The sequence below is a fragment of the Schistocerca nitens genome, chromosome 5, assembly GCF_023898315.1.
Source record: "Schistocerca nitens isolate TAMUIC-IGC-003100 chromosome 5, iqSchNite1.1, whole genome shotgun sequence".
NCBI lineage: Eukaryota > Metazoa > Arthropoda > Insecta > Orthoptera > Acrididae > Schistocerca > Schistocerca nitens.
The window spans coordinates 47,835,532-47,855,257 of NC_064618.1; the positions used below are offsets into that span (position 1 = coordinate 47,835,532).

A 19,726-nucleotide genomic window follows, 5' to 3' on the forward strand; every position below is an offset into this window, starting at 1 on the left:
TAAGTAGTTCTAAGTTCTAGGGGACTTATGACCTAAGATGTTGAGTCCCATAGTGCTCAGAGCCATTAGAACCATTAGAACCATTTGCTGAGGATATTATTATTGCCAGGGTGAGATACCATTGTAGAATACACCACCACCTCAAAAATTTTGGAAAATGATGTCAGCAGTGAAATAGGTCCTATCACCTTTCTTAAAGAGGGGTTTAACAATGGCATATTTTAGTCTCTCTGCAAAAATGCCTTGGGTTAGTGATGCATTACATATTTCGGACAATACCGGACTTATTGTGTGGGAACAAATCTTTAGTACTCTATTGGAAACACCATAAAAACCAGAAGAGCTTTTATTCTTGAGAGAATGTATGACCCTCTTAATTACAGAAGTAGAAGCTGGTAGTACATTCATTTGATGTAATTTTATGAGAGTTACTTCAACATATTGCTGTGATCTTTCTCTTGAACTCTTGGTCCCTGTGCTGTCTACTATGTTTAAGAAATGATTCTTAAATAGATTTGCTACATGTCACTTGTTATTTATAACCCTTCCATTCAATTAAATAATGTATGGGTCTCAAAAATCGTGTATATCCCTACCTCTTCCATATCCAACATGTCTTCTGACCCTCATCTGCTATAGGCTATAGAAAAACGAATGCCAACTAATGTTTCTTGTGATCTGTTAAGTGCCTCCATGTCCTACCCATAAATCTGCAGTTCAGTGATATAAATAGCAAAGTATTAAAACAAACTGTTTGCATATCAAACTATCCTATAGTTTGATCATTATGAAATCTGTAATTCCTGGAATTGTATGTTGAGTGTAGCATTTTCTGCTCTAGGCTTGAAGAATGTTAGTGCAACATGTGATTTTTGTTGATGTTTTTTGTCATTTTTTCTGAATATTTAATGAGGAAAAAAGCTCTGCTTGCAGGTATCGAAGGACATATGACACTGATTCAAGAAGAAATACAAACAATGGAGAAAACAAGGTATGAGCCTGATTTCACATAATTGATTTACGAATTTCCAGTTGTATTCACTCTTCATAAAACATTGTGATCACTATTTTTGCTATAGTTGAACAAAGTAATACATGCAAGTAAAGAAAAAAGACCATGCTAGACAACAAGAAACCAGTAGTAGAGATAAATACAGGGTGTATCAGAAAGAATCATCGGATTTGGACATCTATATTTCTGAAACTAATAAACATATACAATGAATTTTGTTTTTTTGGTGAACAACAAACTCAAAAAGTTTTTTTCATACCTTTTCATAGTTGTACAATGTGCTTCCCCTTGAGATGCCTGGTATACGTCAGCGCAGTATTCAAATTGTTCACACACTGCAGCGAACATATATCGAGTTACAGCTTCCTCAGTTTCTATCATGCGATGTCTCAGTTCACTCATTATTGTTGGTAATGGAGGCACATAACCAGAGTTTTTCATAAACCCCCACAATAAATAATCACATACAATCAGGTCTGGTGACCTTGGAGGCCAGTAATGTAAGTCTGAATCATTTACTCCATTGCAACTGGTCCATCGTTCAGTAATACTTTCATTTAAAAATTCCTGCACTTACGCGTGCCTGTATGGTGGTGCCCCATCCTGTTGGTAAATGGTCATTTATTTATTTATTTATTTATTGTTCCGTGGGACCACATTTAGGAGAAGTCTCCATGGTCATGGAACGAGTCAATACATGAAATTATAACACAATTGTAGAAACAGATAAAATGAAATATAAGAAACATATTCAGGCGACAAGTCGTTAGTTTAAATAAAGAAAATCAAGAATGTAACACTGGAATTTGCTTAATTTTTTAGCTCTTCCAGGAGCTCCTCGACAGAATAGAAGGAGTGAGCCATGAGGAAACTCTTCAGTTTAGACTTAAAAGTGTTTGGGCTACTGCTAAGATTTTTGAGTTCTTGTGGTAGCTTATTGAAAATGGATGCAGCAGAATACTGCACTCCTTTCTGCACAAGAGTCAAGGAAGTGCATTCCACATGCAGATTTGATTTCTGCCTAGTATTAACTGAGTGAAAGCTGCTAACTCTTGGGAATAAGCTAATATTGCTAACAACAAACGACATTAAAGAAAATACATACTGTGAGGGCAATGTCAAAATTCCCAGACTATTGAATAGGGGTCGACAAGAGGTTTTCGAACTTACACCATACATAGCTCGAACAGCCCGTTTTTGAGCCAAAAATACCCTTTTTGAATCAGAAGAATTACCCCAAAAAATAATACCATATGACATAAGCGTATGAAAATATGCGAAGTATACTACTTTTCGTGTTGAAATGTCACTTATTTCAGATACTGTTCTAATGGTAAATAAAGCGGCATTTAGTTTCTGAACAAGATCCTGAACATGGGCTTTCCACAACAGCTTACTATCTATCCGTACGCCTAGGAACTTGAACTGTTCCGTCTCGCTTATAACATGCCAATTCTGTCTGATTAAAATGTCAGTTCTTGTTGAATTGTGAGTTAGAAACTGTAAAAACTGAGTCTTACTGTGATTTAGCATCATATTATTTTCCACAAGCCACGAACTTATATCATGAACTACATTATTTGATAATGTTTCAATATTACACACAAGATCCTTCACTACCAAGGTGGTGCCATCAGCAAACAGAAATATTTTTGAATCACCTGTAATACTAGAAGGCATATCATTTATATAAACAAGAAACAGCAGTGGCTCCAGCACTGACCCCTGGGGAACGCCCCATTTAACAGTGCCCCATTGGGACTGAACATCATTACCACTCTCAATATTGCGGAGGATTACCTTCTGCTTTCTGTTCTTAAAGTAGGAGGCGAACCAATTGTAAGCTACTCCCCTTACTCCATAATGTTCCAACTTCTGCAGTAATATTTTGTGGTCAACACAGTCAAAAGCCTTCGTTAAATCAAAGAAAACACCTAACGTTTGCAACCTTTTATTTAATCCGTCCAAAACCTCACAGAGAAAAGAGACTATAGCATTTTCAGTTGTTAAGCCATTTCTAAAACCAAACTGTACATTTGACAGCAAATTATGTGAATTTAAATGCTGCAGTAACCTTGTATATACAACCCTCTCGATAACTTTAGCAAACACCGATGTCATAGAAATAGGTCTATAATTATCAACATTATCCCTGTCTCCCTTTTTATAAAGTGGCTTCACTACCGAGTACTTTAATCGGTCAGGAAACCGACCACTCCTAAAGGAAAAGCTACAGATATGGCTAAGTACTGAGCTAACATACGTGGAACAATACTTCAGTATTCTGCTAGATACCCCGTCATATCCATGAGAGTTCTTGGTCTTTAGTGATTTAATTATTAACTCAATCTCCCTCTTGTCAGTATCATGGAGGAGCATTTCAGGTAACAGTCTCGGAACACTTTTTTCTAAGAGCGCTATATGATTCCCTGTTGGGACTAGGTTTCTATTTAGTTCACCTGCTATATTCAGAAAGTGATTATTAAGTACTGTACATATATGCGACTTATCAGTAACACGGACATCCCCACTACGCACTGATTCTATATTCTCGACCTGTCTCTGCAGACCAGCCACTTCCTTTACGACTGACCATATGGTTTTAATTTTATCCTGAGACTTAGCTATTCTATCTGCATACCACATACTTTTTGCCTTCCTAATAACTTTTTTAAGCACCTTACAATACTGTTTGTAATGGGCTGCTGCATTTAGATTTTGACTGTTTCTAACGTTTTGATATAATTGCCACTTTGTTCTACAAGATATTCTTATCCCATTAGTCAGCCACCCAGGCTGCCTGTTTGTGCTAGTACCCTGTTTTGAACGTTCTAACGGAAAGCAACTTTCAAAGAGCACGAGAAAAGTCTTGAGGAAAGCATTATATTTATCGTCTACTGTATCAGCACTATAAACATCTTGCCACTCTTGTTCCTTGATAAGGTTTACAAAAGTCTGTACAGCAACTGGATCAGCTTTCCTAAAAAGTTGGTAACTATATTTAACATGTGTTGCAGCACAAAAATCTTTTAGACTTAAAATTTGTGCATCATGATCTGAAAGGCCATTCACCTTTTTGCTAACAGAATGCCCTTCTAATAATGATGAATGAACAAAAATATTGTCTATGGTTGTTCTACTGTTCCCTTGCACTCTCGTTGGAAAGAATACGGTTTGCATAAGATTATATGAATTAAGGAGGTCTACCAGCATCCTTTTCCTTGCACAATCACTTATACAATTAATATTGAAGTCACCACATATAACTAACTTTTTGTATTTCCTATAAAGTGAACCAAGAACCTCCTCTAGCTTTAGCAAAAATGTTGTGAAATCGGAGTCTGGGGATCTATAAATAACAACAATAAGAAGTTTAGCTCCACTAACTTTAACCGCACCTGCACAACATTCAAACACCTTTTCAGTGCAGTACTTTGAAACATCAATTGACTCAAATGGGATACTGTTTTTCACATACATGGCTACTCCCCCACACCGCAAAGAGCTCCTAGAAAAGCTGCCAGCCAACCTGTATCCTGGTAAAGGAAGCCTCTGAATTATCTCCTTATTTAGGAAGTGTTCAGATATACCAATAATTTCAGAATCAACATCTATAAGCAGTTCACTAACTTTATCTCTAATACCTTGTATATTTTGATGAAATATACTAATTCCCTCATTAATCGGATACCCAAGCTTTGTAGAAAGTGGTTTCTTTGTTAGAGAGACTTCCCTTAAGCAGGAATACCTATCAGCTGACTTCAATCTAAAAAAGGTACAGCTCTAACACCCACAACTACCGGAATTTTCCCATGAGTGATCCCACCACCCCCACCTATGCTGTCACCTATAAGTTTTGCCAACCTCCCCTTCCCATACCTGTTGAGGTGCAGGCCATGTCTAGTGAAACCCGTCCTGCTGATAGACTCCACCGACACCACTGAAATGTGACTCATGCCTTCTGTCATCAGCGCACCCCCAAGTCTCATGTTATTATGCCTGACGGCTGTATTAAGATGAGGCCGATCGTGACGCTGAAACAGTTCCACGAAATGCACATTCGTGTTGCCAGTCTGAGTGGCTATCTTTTCCAGGTCACCATCTATGTCATACTCCCCATCCCTATCAATACTATTACCAGCCCCACCCACAATCACTACCTGATCCTCTTTAGTAAAATCCCTACATAACCCCCCTATGTTAAAAGTCACCTGAGCCAATCCTGCATTAGGCTTCACAATGCTGGTGACCTGGTACTCACTCCCCAAAACTTCCTGCAACTGCTGGCCTACACCTCTACCATGAGAACTACCTAACAGCAGAACCTTCTTCTTTCTCTTAGACTTTGCAACTGTCCTAGCCACCGCAACTGCTGAGGTCTGCTGCATACTTCCTACATCTACAGCTACTAGAGATTCCTCTCCACTAGACTCTGACAGTTGGTCATATCTATTACAAACACCAATAGTAAAACTATCTGAAAATCTCCTTCTCCTAGCAGATCTCTTGCCAACAGCCAGCTCCCATTCCCCAACCCCCTTCTCCCTCCTCATCCTATCTAGCTCCTCCTGTGCGTTTTTCAACTGCACCTGAAGGGCACAGATCTTACGCTCCTGCTCCTCTATCAACTTACTCTTTCTACATAACCTGCAGTTCCAGGAGAGGATCTCACCAGAATGCCCACTGGCTTCCCCACTGCATTCCCCCCAGTGAAAAAACTTCGAACAAGTCTCACACCGCAATCCACTACTCACAAACCTACGGCAAAGCCCACACTTCTCACTCATGGTAAAATTTTACAATTATTGAAACAAGAAAACAACTTTATCTAAGTTCCGCTACTACAATAAGATGATGTTAAAAACTGACTACAATAATCACAAACTTGCTCTACAAGGGAAGTAACTACTATTATTGACAGTATTAATCAACAACAAATGAGAATATAACAAAATACTAACACAGAAAGAAAATCAAATGTCTAATGACAGTAACGAAACTGAAAGCAGTTCGCAAAAATTTCTTCTGAAGTTATTTCACCGGAAAACACCAAGAACACCGGTTGAAGACTACTAAAGTTCCTAAATAAACTACTATACACAAACAATTAATTAGTACTTAGCTTTCGATGCGCCGCTACAGCTGCAACTGGTCAGCGCGGAATGTAAACACGGGTAAGAGGTTAAGTTGCTCGATACGAAACACTCACAAATATCAGGCCACAACACAAGAAATGCAGAGGTGAATGAAGAAACCACTAATAAGTCACTTATATAGTAAATATTATCACAAAAACAGTTAAAATATATATCTGAAACCTAAAAATAGATGAAAACTTAGAGAGCGATCTCACACGCAGTCACGCGCTTATGACGTCATTTGAATCAGTCTTCAACTGTGGGGGGAAAAACGTTCTGAAGCATTTCGAGATATGTGTTTCCTATAACAGTGTTCTCGGCAAAGAAAAATGGACCATACACCTTTTCCTGTGAAACTACACAATAGACACAAATTTTTGGAGAGTCTCCCTGATGCGGTACAACTTGATCTGGTTGTTCCGTACCCCATATTCTCACTTTGTGACATTTCACCGTTCCATTTAAATGGAATATTGCCTCATCACTAAACACGAAGCATGGAAGAAAACTGTCATCCTCCATCTTGGCAAGGATAAAATTGCAGAACTCCACCTGTTGTTGTTTGTCACCTTCATGACGAGCTTCCAGTAGCTGAATTTTGTACGGTTTCATGTGTAAACGTCGATGCCACATGGACATCAGGGGCATGTTGAACTGTCGAGCTGAACGGCGAATGGATTTCTGCGGACTCCTTGTGAAACTATGGTAGATTCATTACACATCTGTATCAGACACTCGGGTTGATTTGCTTTTACACAAACAACCTGTTTCTCGGAATTGTTCATGCGATCATCTAATGCTCTGTACTGTAGGAGGATCCACACCATACCTACTATGAAAGTCAAGCTGGACTGTTATTACTGACCCGCACTACGCAAAATATAGAACACAAAATGCTTTCTGTTGCCCAGACACCATTTTTACTGACTTGTGGGCACACACTGCTGCTACATAGTGGTAACCATGTAAAACCCGGAGAGTTTGCTCTTTCCAAAAGTAGGTTTTTCGTGCACATATCTCAAAGAACATAATAGTTATGACTTTTTTTTTTATAAATGGATAATTCTTTTTGATACACCCTGTATAAAACACACAAATTATAAAGAATATGCCAAAACATAACATCTTTTTTAAAATTAAGATAGCTTTCTATAGTGAAGTCTAGTAATGGACTGGTCAGTAATTTGTTCTGTATTAATGGTGTTTTTCTTTACATCAAATTCCTATCCCGCATCCCCCCTCACCCACATTGAACATGTCTATATATCATCCACTACCCGAAAACTAAATTCCAAGAAGCCCATTCTTTCCCCCTTCCCAGTTATCAGTTCTGGTATGCTGCAGTGCCTGTAACAACACATCCTACCAGCCCTATACCTAGATGAACAGAGGTGGTTAGCACATACACAAAACTCAATCATTACTCATGACTTTGGCAGCTGTTTGAGAGTGGGCTAGCAAGAAACTCATTGTTCTAATGAGGAACCATCACACTCACAGCTGTAGGGAAATCTGTGAAGTATGACATGGCCTGCAATGAAAAGTGTACACATTTATTACATGTACAGTCTAATCATCATCATAATATTTCTACCTTCGCATTTTCTTTCCCTCTTGCTTCCAAACATCATAACATCAGAAAATAAACATACTTTCCTAGCATGTACCTAGAAGCAAAATTTTTGTCTGCTATAGATATACTCTGTTTATGAATTTATTTCATGATTTTTCAGTTAAAGAAGTTATATTCCTGAAGGTGTGTCATAAAAGTAACTCTTTGGATCCTCTCATTGCCACGGAACATAGCCCCCAGGATTGGAAGTGTTGCCCAGACACTAACTGAAATTAAAAATAGTATTAATAAACTTTTGTTCTGTCAAATACAGCTCTCAATCTTGTTCTCTTACAATTTTAAAATAATTAAGCCTATTTTTCAAAACTAGAGGGAAAAGGGCAAAATACAATGGTGATTACTCCCGTAATGGTCCCAAGCTGAAACTGCAGTAAATGAGAAATATTATTCAAAATTTTGATGAAATCCAAGGATACCTTTTTCCTAAATATATTATCAAAACTTATTTTGTGTTCCAGATTTGATTTTAACTTCATTTTACAAAAAAACCCTAGCGATATTCCCGAACCTCGAACAATAACAGAACTTCCCTCTTTATATGTAATTGAGGTAATTTAACTTAAGTATGGTGATATGTAGAAGAAATGCATCAGTTCCATCTTTCCCTATCCCCTCTTCTCTTCATTCTAAGGCTCTGTCCACTCACCAATCTCCATCTTCCTTTCTTTGTTCCCACTACCTGCCCCATCAATCGCCTTCAGACACTATAAGAGCTGTAAGAGTAAAACTTATTCATTTGAAAGGGTTGTAAGAGTGGAGGAGGAAAACTTTGGGAAAATCTGTTAACATTGGTGTCGAATGTGCTGATGATTTTTTGTCGCAACAGTGGATATGGAATATATGAAATGATTACATTTATAGATCAGTAGCAGAAGCGATTCTGAGGTTCCGGGTATTGAGACACTCTGAAACACCCATATTAATACGTGGTGTAGCCTCTATGTGTGGCAATGAAGACACTGATTCTGGTGTGCAGTAGATCGTACAGTTGGTGAATATTATCATGGGACATGATATGCTGTGCCTGCTCAACCAGTTCACATAGTTCTGTGAGAGTTCTCGGTTGACAGGTTGCATAAGTTACTTCTCATCCCATCGTATCCCACATGTGCTCGATTGGAGCCAAGTGTGTAGATCGTGCAGGCCACGGAAGTGGCTGCGCCTCTTGCGGAGCACGTCAAGTTTCGTGGGCAGTTTGTGGGTGGGCATTGTCCTATTGGGACAACACACCACCTTTCTTGTTTGTAAAAATGATTGGGTCTAACCACATTCTGCACATACCGAGCACTGGTTAGCATCCCCTCCAGAAACATCAAAGGTGAATGAGAGGTGTGCAAGCTCATAGTCCCACTGCTAATAACCAGTTTGCAACAGTTCATGTTGGCACATCTGGGCTCACAAGCTCTCTGATCTGTGCTGTGATAGCTGTATAATCTACCACTGCTGCCCTTACAATATGATAATCTTGGCGGGCATCTGTGCTACTTGGACATCCAGAGCCTTGTCTATGGGTGCGAGAATGTTCACATGACCACTGATAGTCAGCATCGTTGTGCGTCTGTCACAGCATGTTCAACTTGTACGGCAATTCTCCAAAAGACCATCTTGCCACTTGGAAGCCCACAATTTGACCCCTTACAAACTTACTCGGTTGTAGGAAGCAAGAGTACATATCCGTGGCATGGTTGCCTGCTTCACATGGCTGCATCACACTGAACCTTTTGGCTGTGAGCATTTTCAGGGTGTATACGTGGACAAGAAAAAAAATTCCCGGATTTCCCGGTTAAAAATAGAATTTCTACTGGATGGAAACACTTTTTCCGTGTTAAGTAGCAGTACAATTTTCCTCGGAACTGTGAAACTTATCAATCCTTTCAGTGGTTGTGGTTTTATACACCAGAGTAGAATTTCCAGGCGCTTTAGAAAACGAAACTCAGGGGAAAATATACGTTTTGGAAAGATGTCTGATGTGCAGCAATATGCATACTGCATATTTTCGTATTACGAAAGTATAAATTCCAATTTCACTAAACACCGCACGTTACTTTCCGAAGGACTGAAATAGAGATTGCGATGCGCTTTTGTAAGCCAGTCGTAGCTCATTACAAACGATCTCGCCGGCCAATGACAGCGGATATTCAGAGCATAGCCAAAAGCAACATCACTGTTAAGTAGCGCTAACACACAAATAGGAAGAGATAATAGTTTAAATGAATATACATAATGTTGCTACAAGAAAAGAAAAACTTTTACGTGTAATATTGGTCTCTATGATTAATAAGCTGCAAGAGAAGCTAAGCTTTCACACTTCTTCTTCTTCTTTTTTTTTTTTTTTTTTTCCCCGCATGTTACACTTTAAATATATCACACAAAGTGCCAGTAAAATTTTTAACGACGACATAAATGTCTGATCTTCCGGGCTCGAAAATATTGTAAATGGTCGTACTTTGAAAGTAACGCTTTTCAAAGAACCATTTCGAATATATTCCCACGACCTGTTAGATTCGTTTCAGCAGTTGTCAGAGAGTGCCAGATAACAGGCGTCGCCGCGCCTCCGCAGCTACAGTGACGCAGGAAGCCCGTACGTTCGTACGTGTAAAACATTAAAAGATCTTACATTGTGTCATAAAAGAAACAAGACATACTCCAAGAGCTTGGGAATTTTGTGAACCATCGTATTATCGCGTTTGGTTCTTTATAAAGGCACAATACCATATGTGCTAGAAGATGAAAACGTGAACTTGAAATGCAGTGAACAGTTTAAACTAGCCAATAGTGTGGAATTAAACACTTCGTTTCAAATAAATTGACCTCACCAGAAAAGATTAATAAAAGTCATTTTCTTTAACAAAACAACAAAAATAACTTCATTGTTCTGCAAGGCGATTAACGCTTGACTCTCAGAAAGGTGGAAACAAAATAAAATATGAAACTAAGTCTTCCGTAATTATGTGGATGTGTTTTAATTCACTTGATATCTCCCGGCCAAGACATCTGTTTTGTTTTCATTTGACGTGAGAGCAATAAACGAAGAGGAAACAGCAAAATCACTTAACGTAAACACGGGTCACGTGGAGACTACCACCTCCCCACTACAACTCAGACTGCTCTGTGCATCAGGTCCGGATCTACGATATTTCCAAACCGGGGCAATACTAGATAGTGGCACTCCCCCTCCCTCGAGCGTTTGAGGTTGGACGCCAAAAATTTTAAAAATTGACTTTTATAAAATATCTTCATTTTGTAGCACACATATATATGAAACATATATGCTCGACGAAAAGTAAGACATGTTATTTGGTCTTAAGTGTGCCAAAGTGCAGTGCCATGCCTCTTCACACATCATTCTTCTGTCGCACGTCTCTGAATTTCACTCTGTGGAATTCAAACATATAATATTTTGTAATGGGTGTCATCAAACTATATTCAGGACAGTGGAAATTAAAATGTCCTGTGGTGCCTCTCCTGCTCCCAGTCGGCCGGTTTGACATCCTGCCCCTCTTTAAAAAAATCTCGCAATTAATACGGTATGGGATTATTTGTAACCGGCAGAACAAGTACTCTTCAGAAAATTTGCAGTCTTTACAGCCTATTAGCTAATAACTTGCTGTTTTGTGTGACATAAAATTAAATATAGGATACATAAAACGAGTAAAGACAAGTGACAAGCAAGACAGTACACATTTCTTCAGTCCTTAATTTCTCTCTAACCTTGCTGCAGCTTTACATGGTGTCCTTTCCTTTTTGTGAAAGGATCTATTATCTCACCAAACTTCATCAAACGTTTTGCCACTTCAAAAACGAAATGATGATGTCTAATACTAAAAAAGCTATTAATACAAATTGAACCCAAGACCAGACGGAATATAATTCACGAAGTACCAATATCAAATTCCTATTAGGCCAACTACAAGCAAAAGTTTTATGTTAGGAAATAGTTTCACATTTCATTCATACTCTCTAGCTTCTGAAGCATTAGATCGAAAAGTAGTGGTACGAAATTTTTATATAAATTTGGAATCATCATATTCTTCCATAATTTGTGTGTCCCCCCGTTTCTTCTCCTTCCTTGTTCTAACAAACAATCTTGTCATCACTAATTCTGTAACTATTACTGCCAGTGTCAAAACTTACTCTCTGGTTAACTTCACTAATCCTGACACAATCACCAGTTTAGTTAACCAGCATTTATTCTCCGGTTAGGCGTTATTACGTGTTCGTACAACGCGTTTTCCGCACTACTCCCAGAATAGAACTTTGGCGGCTGCTAGCCGGGGACTGTATAACTGGCCCTTAGTGGTGTGGCCAAAAATTTTCTGTCAAAATTTCACTTTCTTGGATACACGGAGGAGACAATACGCAATATTTGTTGCCTGTTATTCCTTTTATTCGTTTATTTCCACTCTGGTAGTCTGAATCTATGGAATTTGCTAGTAGTTATAACAACGCTGATCATTTGCAAACCCAATGAACCACATAAACGGCGATTGGCATTTACCCGTTCGGCTTTATTCCGCCCAGCTCGTATAGACCCGTCCCCATTGGTCTGCAGGAAAGTTTATTTCTAGGTGCGACGGGAATTCCCCAGGCGGAGACATCACGTACACTATGCACGCATTCAAAAATCAACTTGCGATTATTTCAGAAATCAACTTGGAATTCGTTCAAAAATGTTCAAAAACCAACAGGGATGCGTTCAAAATCATATGAGTAATCGATATACCAAGGAGCGCTGGATGCTCGGCGCTTTGTGAAAAAAGGTCTATTTCCTCAATAATATGAATTTGGCGCCTCCCTCCCCTTCCCCCACTGAAACTGTCACCCGGGGCAGATACCACGGTTTGCCCCCGCCCCCTAGTTCCGGGCCTGTTGCGCATACGTGAATCTGGCAGCTTAGGCGCACCAGTAAAATATATTCGGATAGCATCTGGCTGCTTGCTGCTATTGCTTATACTGCTAACTGCCACACTTCTGTAGCCAGAAGCGGGAGAGGGTACTACTGACATGCGACTCAAGTGTACATGTGCGTAAGATCGCTCGCAACCACTCAAACGAATCTAATGTAAACAATTGTGACGTCACGCTCAGCGGAGGCAATTTGTTGTCATGAATAATCTTCCTAAAGCCTTTGACATGTTTTGCTGTTGGCAAACGCTTGTATGAGCAATGTGTTTTGTTGTTGTGTATGGTGCATTTCCTTTGCAACTTAAGTTTTCTTTTCTTTTTTTTTTTCTCTCGTTCGTTTTTTATTGCTGCAGTATTATTCTGCAGTAGCGAGATACAGTAATATTCTTTGTTAGAGTATTGGTTCTTACCAGTCAAAGTTACAAAAATTTAACTGAAAACTAAAACAATGAAAAATTCCCGGTTTTCTCCCGGATGAAAAAATTCCCGGGTTTTTCCCGGATCTCCTGGTTGTCCCGGGTCGTATACACCCTGATACACCCTGATTTTGTATTAAAGGAATGGCACTCTGTTAGCTACCGCACTACACTATCTGTTGGTGTATGGCATTGAAAGCATTATCAGTACATCTACTATCACCCAGAAGGAATAAGCCATCATCGGATCAAAGTCGACGTCACCTTTCCAGGTGAACTACCCCCACCAACACCCACCCAGCACTGTCGTAGCTTGAAATTATTCCAGCTGAAAATATCCTTGCTTATTCCAGGTATGTGCAGTAGAATGTACAAGGTATGTCTCTTCTGTTTTCTATAAAGGTTAACAGATGAAACATACCTAGTACAATCTACTTTTATAGAACATCCTTCATTGTTGTCATAGCACTTCACTGTAACAAACAGTACTCAATTGCTAATGTGTCTTATGAGCAGTAAGAGCACAGTGGGAATACACAGGCTGATTGTGTGAGATTTCTGTCTATGGCTCCTGACCCATCGCACATTGTGCCTGAGGGTGTGCGGCACCGTAGCGAGGGACTTACGAACAAGTCTGAGGGTTGAGAAGATGTGCTCTACTCCATAGCCTAATCTGCATGTTCCGTGGACTCCACTTCACAGACAATGAAATCTGCTCGGATATTTATCCAGATCGACCATACTCTGACCCACCTATCCCGCTCCAAAGCAGGACTCCCCATTCCCTCTTCCTTCCCCATCTTTCGCTATCCCTTCTCCTCTTCATACTACAGCCCTGCCCTTACACTAGACTCTTCCTCCATTTCTGTGTTCCCACTATCCACCCCAACACATATCCTTTATCTCCATGGACTTTACCCAGTAGTGCCTAACATTAAAGGTGCATTTACAGCTGTTCAACTTTTTGTGTGCACAAGGCTCATGCATCTGTTGTTCCAAAGGGCGAGGGAATAAATGGTATAGTTGAAAGTTCACACATGCCTCTGCTCGTGCATGCGGGCAACCATGTGCAAGTACAGGAATCTCCCAATTCCAGTCGGGGAGACATGCTGTAGTTGCGCATCTGTTAGCACTCTGGCCAGGTAATCTAATGAGAAAAACCTGAAAATTGAAAAGTTTTATCGTGCATTTGCTTACTTGTGTTAGGTTAGTTTTGCCAATTATGAAGCCAGTTTTATACAAAATTACTGTCAGAAGTTCCTCACAAATAAGAACAACCTGTAGAGAAGAAAAGTTAAACCTGAACAAAATAAATGTCTTCATTTGTACTTCCCACGAGTACATGTTGAAGGAGAGAAATGGTTCTGGGGACCTTTAAGTGGTGAGCCCTTTTGGTTCCTTTATGAGTATAACATTTTTAGGGGTTGTTTTACTCATCGTATCAGGCATTCTGTTGCTGCGAAAGTCCTGGAGACACTTACTGTAAAATTTCAACTTCAGAAAAGTTAAAATTAAAAATCATCTTGTATCATGTTATTTTAAAACACAATTATTGTATCTTAAAACAAATATAAGTATTATTACAATGTAAAACAATACTTAAAATCCAAAAGGAGCAGCTACATGCTCGCTGCTCAAAACCCAAAACCAGGCTGACTCCTCTCTGCCAACATAGCAGCCACCTTTTATACTTTCTTAACAATCCCGAACAATCCTCGGCAGGGTTTAAGAAGAAAATTTGATTAATTAACAATTAAAATTTTTACAAAATAACTGAATATATATATAAACAAAGATGCTGTAACTTACCAAACGAAAGCGTTGGTGTTGATAGAGACACTAACACACACACACACAAATTTCAAGCTTTCGCAACCCACGGTTGCTTCATCAGGAAAGAGGGAAGGAGAGGGAAAGACAAAAGGATGTGGGTTTTAAGGGAGAGGGTAAGGATGGATGTGTGTGTGTGTGTGTGTGTGTATATACCTGTCCCTTTTTCCCCCTAAGGTGGACATATGTCTCCATGTTTCTGTGTATGTGCGGATGGATGCGTGCGTGCGTGCGTGCGTGTGCGCGTGAGTGTATACCTGTCATTTTTTACCCCTAAGGTAAGTCTTTCCGCTCCCGGGATTGGAATGACTCCTTACCCTCTCCCTCTCCATCCGCACATACACAGACACAAGCAGACATTTGTAAAGGCAAAGAGTTTGGGCAGAGATGTCAGTCGAGGCGGAAGTACAGAGGCAAAGATGTTGTTGAATGACAGGTGAGGTATGAGCGGTGGCAACTTGAAATTAGCGGAGGTTGAGGCCTGGTGGGTAACGAGAAGAGAGGATATACTGAAGGGCAAGTTCCCATCTCCTGAGTTCTGACAGGTTGGTGTTAGTGAGAAGTATCCAGATAACCCGGATGGTGTAACACTCTGCCAAGATGTGCTGGCCGTGCACCAAGGCATGTTTAGCCACAGAAAACACTGTCTGCCTGTGTCCATTCATGCAAATGGACAGTTTGTTGCTGGTCATTCCCACATAGAAAGCTTCACAGTGTAGGCAGGTCGGTTGGTAAATCACGTGGGTGCTTTCACACGTGGCTCTGCCTTTGATCGTGTACACCTTCCGGGTTATAGGACTGGAGTAGGTGGTGGTGGTGGTGGTGGTGGTGGTGGTGGTGGTGGGAGGGTGCATGGGACAGGTTTTACACCGGGGGCGGTTACAAGGGTAGGAGACAGAGGGTAGGGAAGGTGGTTTGGGGATTTCATAGGGATGAACCAAGAGGTTACGAAGGTTAGGTGGACGCTGGAAAGACACTCTTGGTGGAGTGGGGAGGATTTCATGAAGGATGGATCTCATTTCAGGGCAGGATTTGAGGGAGTCGTATCCCTGCTGGAGAGCCACATTCAGAGTCTGATCCAGTCCCGGAAAGTATCCTGTCACAAGTGGGGCACTTTTGTGGTTCTTCTGTGGGAGGTTCTGGGTTTGAGGGGATGAGGAAGTGGCTCTGGTAATTTGCTTCTGTACCAGGTCAGGAGGGTAGTTGCGGGATGCGAAAGCTGTTTTCAGGTTGTTGGTGTAATGGTTCAGGGATTCCGGACTGCAGCAGATTCGTTTGCCACGAAGACCTGGGCTGTAGGGAAGGGACCGTTTGATGTGGAATGGGTGGCAGCTGTCATAATGGAGGTACTGTACTGTTGCTTTTTGGTGGGTTTGATGTCGACGGACGTGTGAAGCTGGCCATTGGACAGATGGAGGTCATCGTCAAGAAAAGTGGCATGGGATTTGGAGTAGGGCCAGGTGAATCTGATGGAACCAAAGGAGTTGAGGTTGGAGAGGAAATTCTGGAGTTCTTCTTCACTGTGAGTCCAGATCATGAAGATATCATCAATAAATCTGTACCAAACTTTGGGTTGGCAGGCCTGGGAAACCAAGAAGGCTTCCTCTAAGCGACCCATAAAAAGGTTGGTGTACGAGGGGGGCCATCCTGGTACCCATGGCTGTTCCCTTTAATTGTTGGTATGTCTGGCCTTCGAAAGTGAAGAAGTTGAGTGAGGATGAAGCTGGCTAAGGTAATGAGGAAAGAGGTTTTAGGTAGGGTGGCAGGTGATTGGCGTGAAAGGAACTGCTCCATCGCAGTGAGGCCCTGGACGTGCGGAATATTTGTGTATAGGGAAGTGGCATCAATGGTTACAAGGATGGTTTCCGGGAGTAACAGATTGGGTAAGGATTTCAGGCGTTCGAGAAATTGGTTGGTGTTTTTGATGAAGGATGGGAGACTGCATGTAATGCGTTGAAGGTGTTGATCTACGTAGGCAGAGATACGTTCTGTGGGGGCTTGGTAACCAGCTACAATGGGGCGGCCGGGATGATTGGGTTTGTGAATTTTAGGAAGAAGGTAGAAGGTAGGGGTGCGGGGTGTTGGTGGGGTCAGGAGGTTGATGGAGTCAGGTGAAAGGTTTTGTAGGGGGACTAAGGTTCTGACGATTCCTTGAAGCTCCACCTGGACATCAGGAATGGGATTACATTGGCAAACTTTGTATGTAGTGTTGTCTGAAAGCTGACGCAGTCACTCAGCCACATACTTCCAACGATCAAGTACCACGGTCGTGGAACCCTTGTCCGCCGGAAGAATGATGATGGATCGGTCAGCCTTCAGATCACGGATAGCCTGGGCTTCAGCAGTGGTGATGGGAGTAGGGTTACGGTTTTTTAAGAAGGATTGAGAGGCAAGGCTGGAAGTCAGAAATTCCTGGAAGGTTTGGAGAGGGTGATTTTGAGGAAGAGGAGGTGGGTCCGGCTGTGACGGAGGACAGAACTGTTCCAGGCAGGGTTCAATTTGGATAGTGTCTTGGGGAGTTGGATCATTAGGAGTAGGATTAGGATCATTTTTCTTCATGGCAAAGTGATATTTCCAGCAGAGAGTACGAGTGTAGGACAGTAAATCTTTGACGAGGGCTGTTTGGTTGAATCTGGGAGTAGGGCTTAGTGTGAGGCCCTTGGATAGGACAGAGGTTTCGGATTGGGAGAGAGGTTTTGGAGGAAAGGCTAACTACCGAATTAGGGTGTTGTGGTTCCAGATTGTGTTGATTAGAATTTTGAGGTTTTTGGGAGGGAGTGGAGCTTGAAGTGGGAGATTGAGTTGATGGGAGAGACTGGGTCTGTGTGCAATGAGAGGAGGTTGAGGTTTGCTGGAAAGGTTGTGAAGGGTGAGTGAGTTGCCTTTCCGGAGGTGGGAAACCAGGAGATTGGATAGTTTTTTGAGGTGGAGGGTGGCATGCTGTTCTAATTTGCGGTTGGCCTGTAGGAGGATGCTCTGAACAGCCAGTGTGGATGTGGGAGAGGAAAGATTGAGGACTTTTATTAAGGATAGGAGTTGACGGGTGTGTTCATTGGCTGAGTTGATGTGTAGGTGAAGGATTAGATGCGTGAGGGCAATGGATTGTTCAGTTTGGAACTGGTGTAGGGACTGATGGAAAGAAGGGTTGCAGCCAGAGATGGGAACTTTAAGTGTGAGGCCTTTGGGGGTAATGCCAAATGTCAGACAAGCCTGAATAAATAAAATATGGGAGCGTAATCTGGCTAGGGCGAAGGCATCTTTGCGGAGGGAATGTAAATAAAACTTAATGGGGTCGTCGTGGGGATGTTGTGAGGGTGACATGGTATTAGAAGGTGGAAAGGGTAACCTGAGGTTGAAATGAAAACGAAAATAAAAAAATATATGGGGAGAGATAAAGGTGAACTAGAAAGCAACTGCAGATCTGGTGTGAAAAAAGTCGAAAAAGTGTTGGTTAAAGCTGAGCTATGTTGATCCTGTGGTGAACTTGGGTTGGTAAACAACGATGTGCACCAAGGTTAGGTGGTTGTGTTACCGCCAAAACACGTTAAAGGGTGGAGAAATTTGGGAAAATTTCGAAAAAAACTGAGTGTAAATGTATTAAAAGGAGTGGTTTTGTGGTGGCAGATTATGAAAATGAGGCTAACAACTGTCTAACGAAGAAATAATGACGTTAAAACCTGTGGGAAGCGGCTAAAAATGATCAGTGATGGGGGAAAAACGGAAATGGGAATAAAGCGAAAGTTATTAGAACTAGCCGAAATGGTTGTTTAATAGGTGAAATGAACTGTTTGTGAACTAGAAACGGTGGATTTTATAGCAGCGATAGTGTTAAAAGCGGAAAAAAATTTTTGGTATCTCGGGATGTAATGGGAATATTGCGATGCAATCAACGCCATTGTGTATGTGCTTTGTCATGCTATGGATTGCTGAAGAAAAAATATAGGAGGTCCATTTAAAAAACATAAGTTTGTGTTAAAAAACACATATCCTTTCGTTTTAGAATGTTTCCAAATATGTACATTCATGGGCCTCAGCCCTACATTGATACCGGTGAAAGTCGTTTTCCAATAGCTGTTATTGTTCCAGAGATATTTTGGGTGGACAAGATAGCTGGGACACCCTGTATATATTAGTACAGTAAGTACACTACGATATTAGTACATATCTGTTAATTCTTTTGAGAATAAACTCTCAAATAAGAAATTACAATGATACATTTGTATTTTCTATTAATTACTGGAGACTCCCCTCACGGGAATTATTCCCTTCATTTACAGAGCCTCTACACTTCGAACTGAAATAGATTAAACAGTTATTTTCTTAGTTATCAGTTATAAGTTTTTCTGGGTGAGTTACAAATTTCGTTTACATGTGCAATCCTGAATTAGACTGGGAATTGTTCATTTAAATAAGCCTCAATGGGCTGTTATGTTTCATGAGGCAGTATGGTTTATAGGCCATTTGTGTCAACAAGAGTAAATAAAAGAACTCTGAAATCATGCTTACAATTGAGATAGCAGTTTTCACTGTTTTGTGTGTTCTGTGAAACCATATGTTTGCCATCAAAGCCCTAAACAGTGTGAGAAATTCCATCTCATTTCAAACTCTTAGTGACATCCTACAACTTTTCTTTAGAGTTGTAAGTCTGAAGGTAAACAAAAAGAAACTAAAATGTGTAATTAAACACGTTCTTCACAAAGCTTCCTTTATATATTCGTCTAAAGTATTGCATGTTCAGAAATACACACACATTTACATATTCTTACACTGCTTACCGTAATGTTAACCATGA

The 19,726-nt window shown here is 40.7% G+C and overlaps 1 protein-coding gene across 1 annotated transcript in view; it reads left to right on the forward strand.

Moving 5' to 3' along the window:
* Positions 1–19,726, forward strand: part of LOC126260271 (eukaryotic translation initiation factor 5B-like) — a 561,696-nt gene that overhangs the window by 261,371 nt on the left and 280,599 nt on the right. The window contains exon 6 of the mRNA XM_049957597.1: positions 934–991. Coding sequence (XP_049813554.1) covers positions 934–991 — 58 coding nt within the window. The remainder of the gene's footprint in view (positions 1–933; positions 992–19,726) is intronic.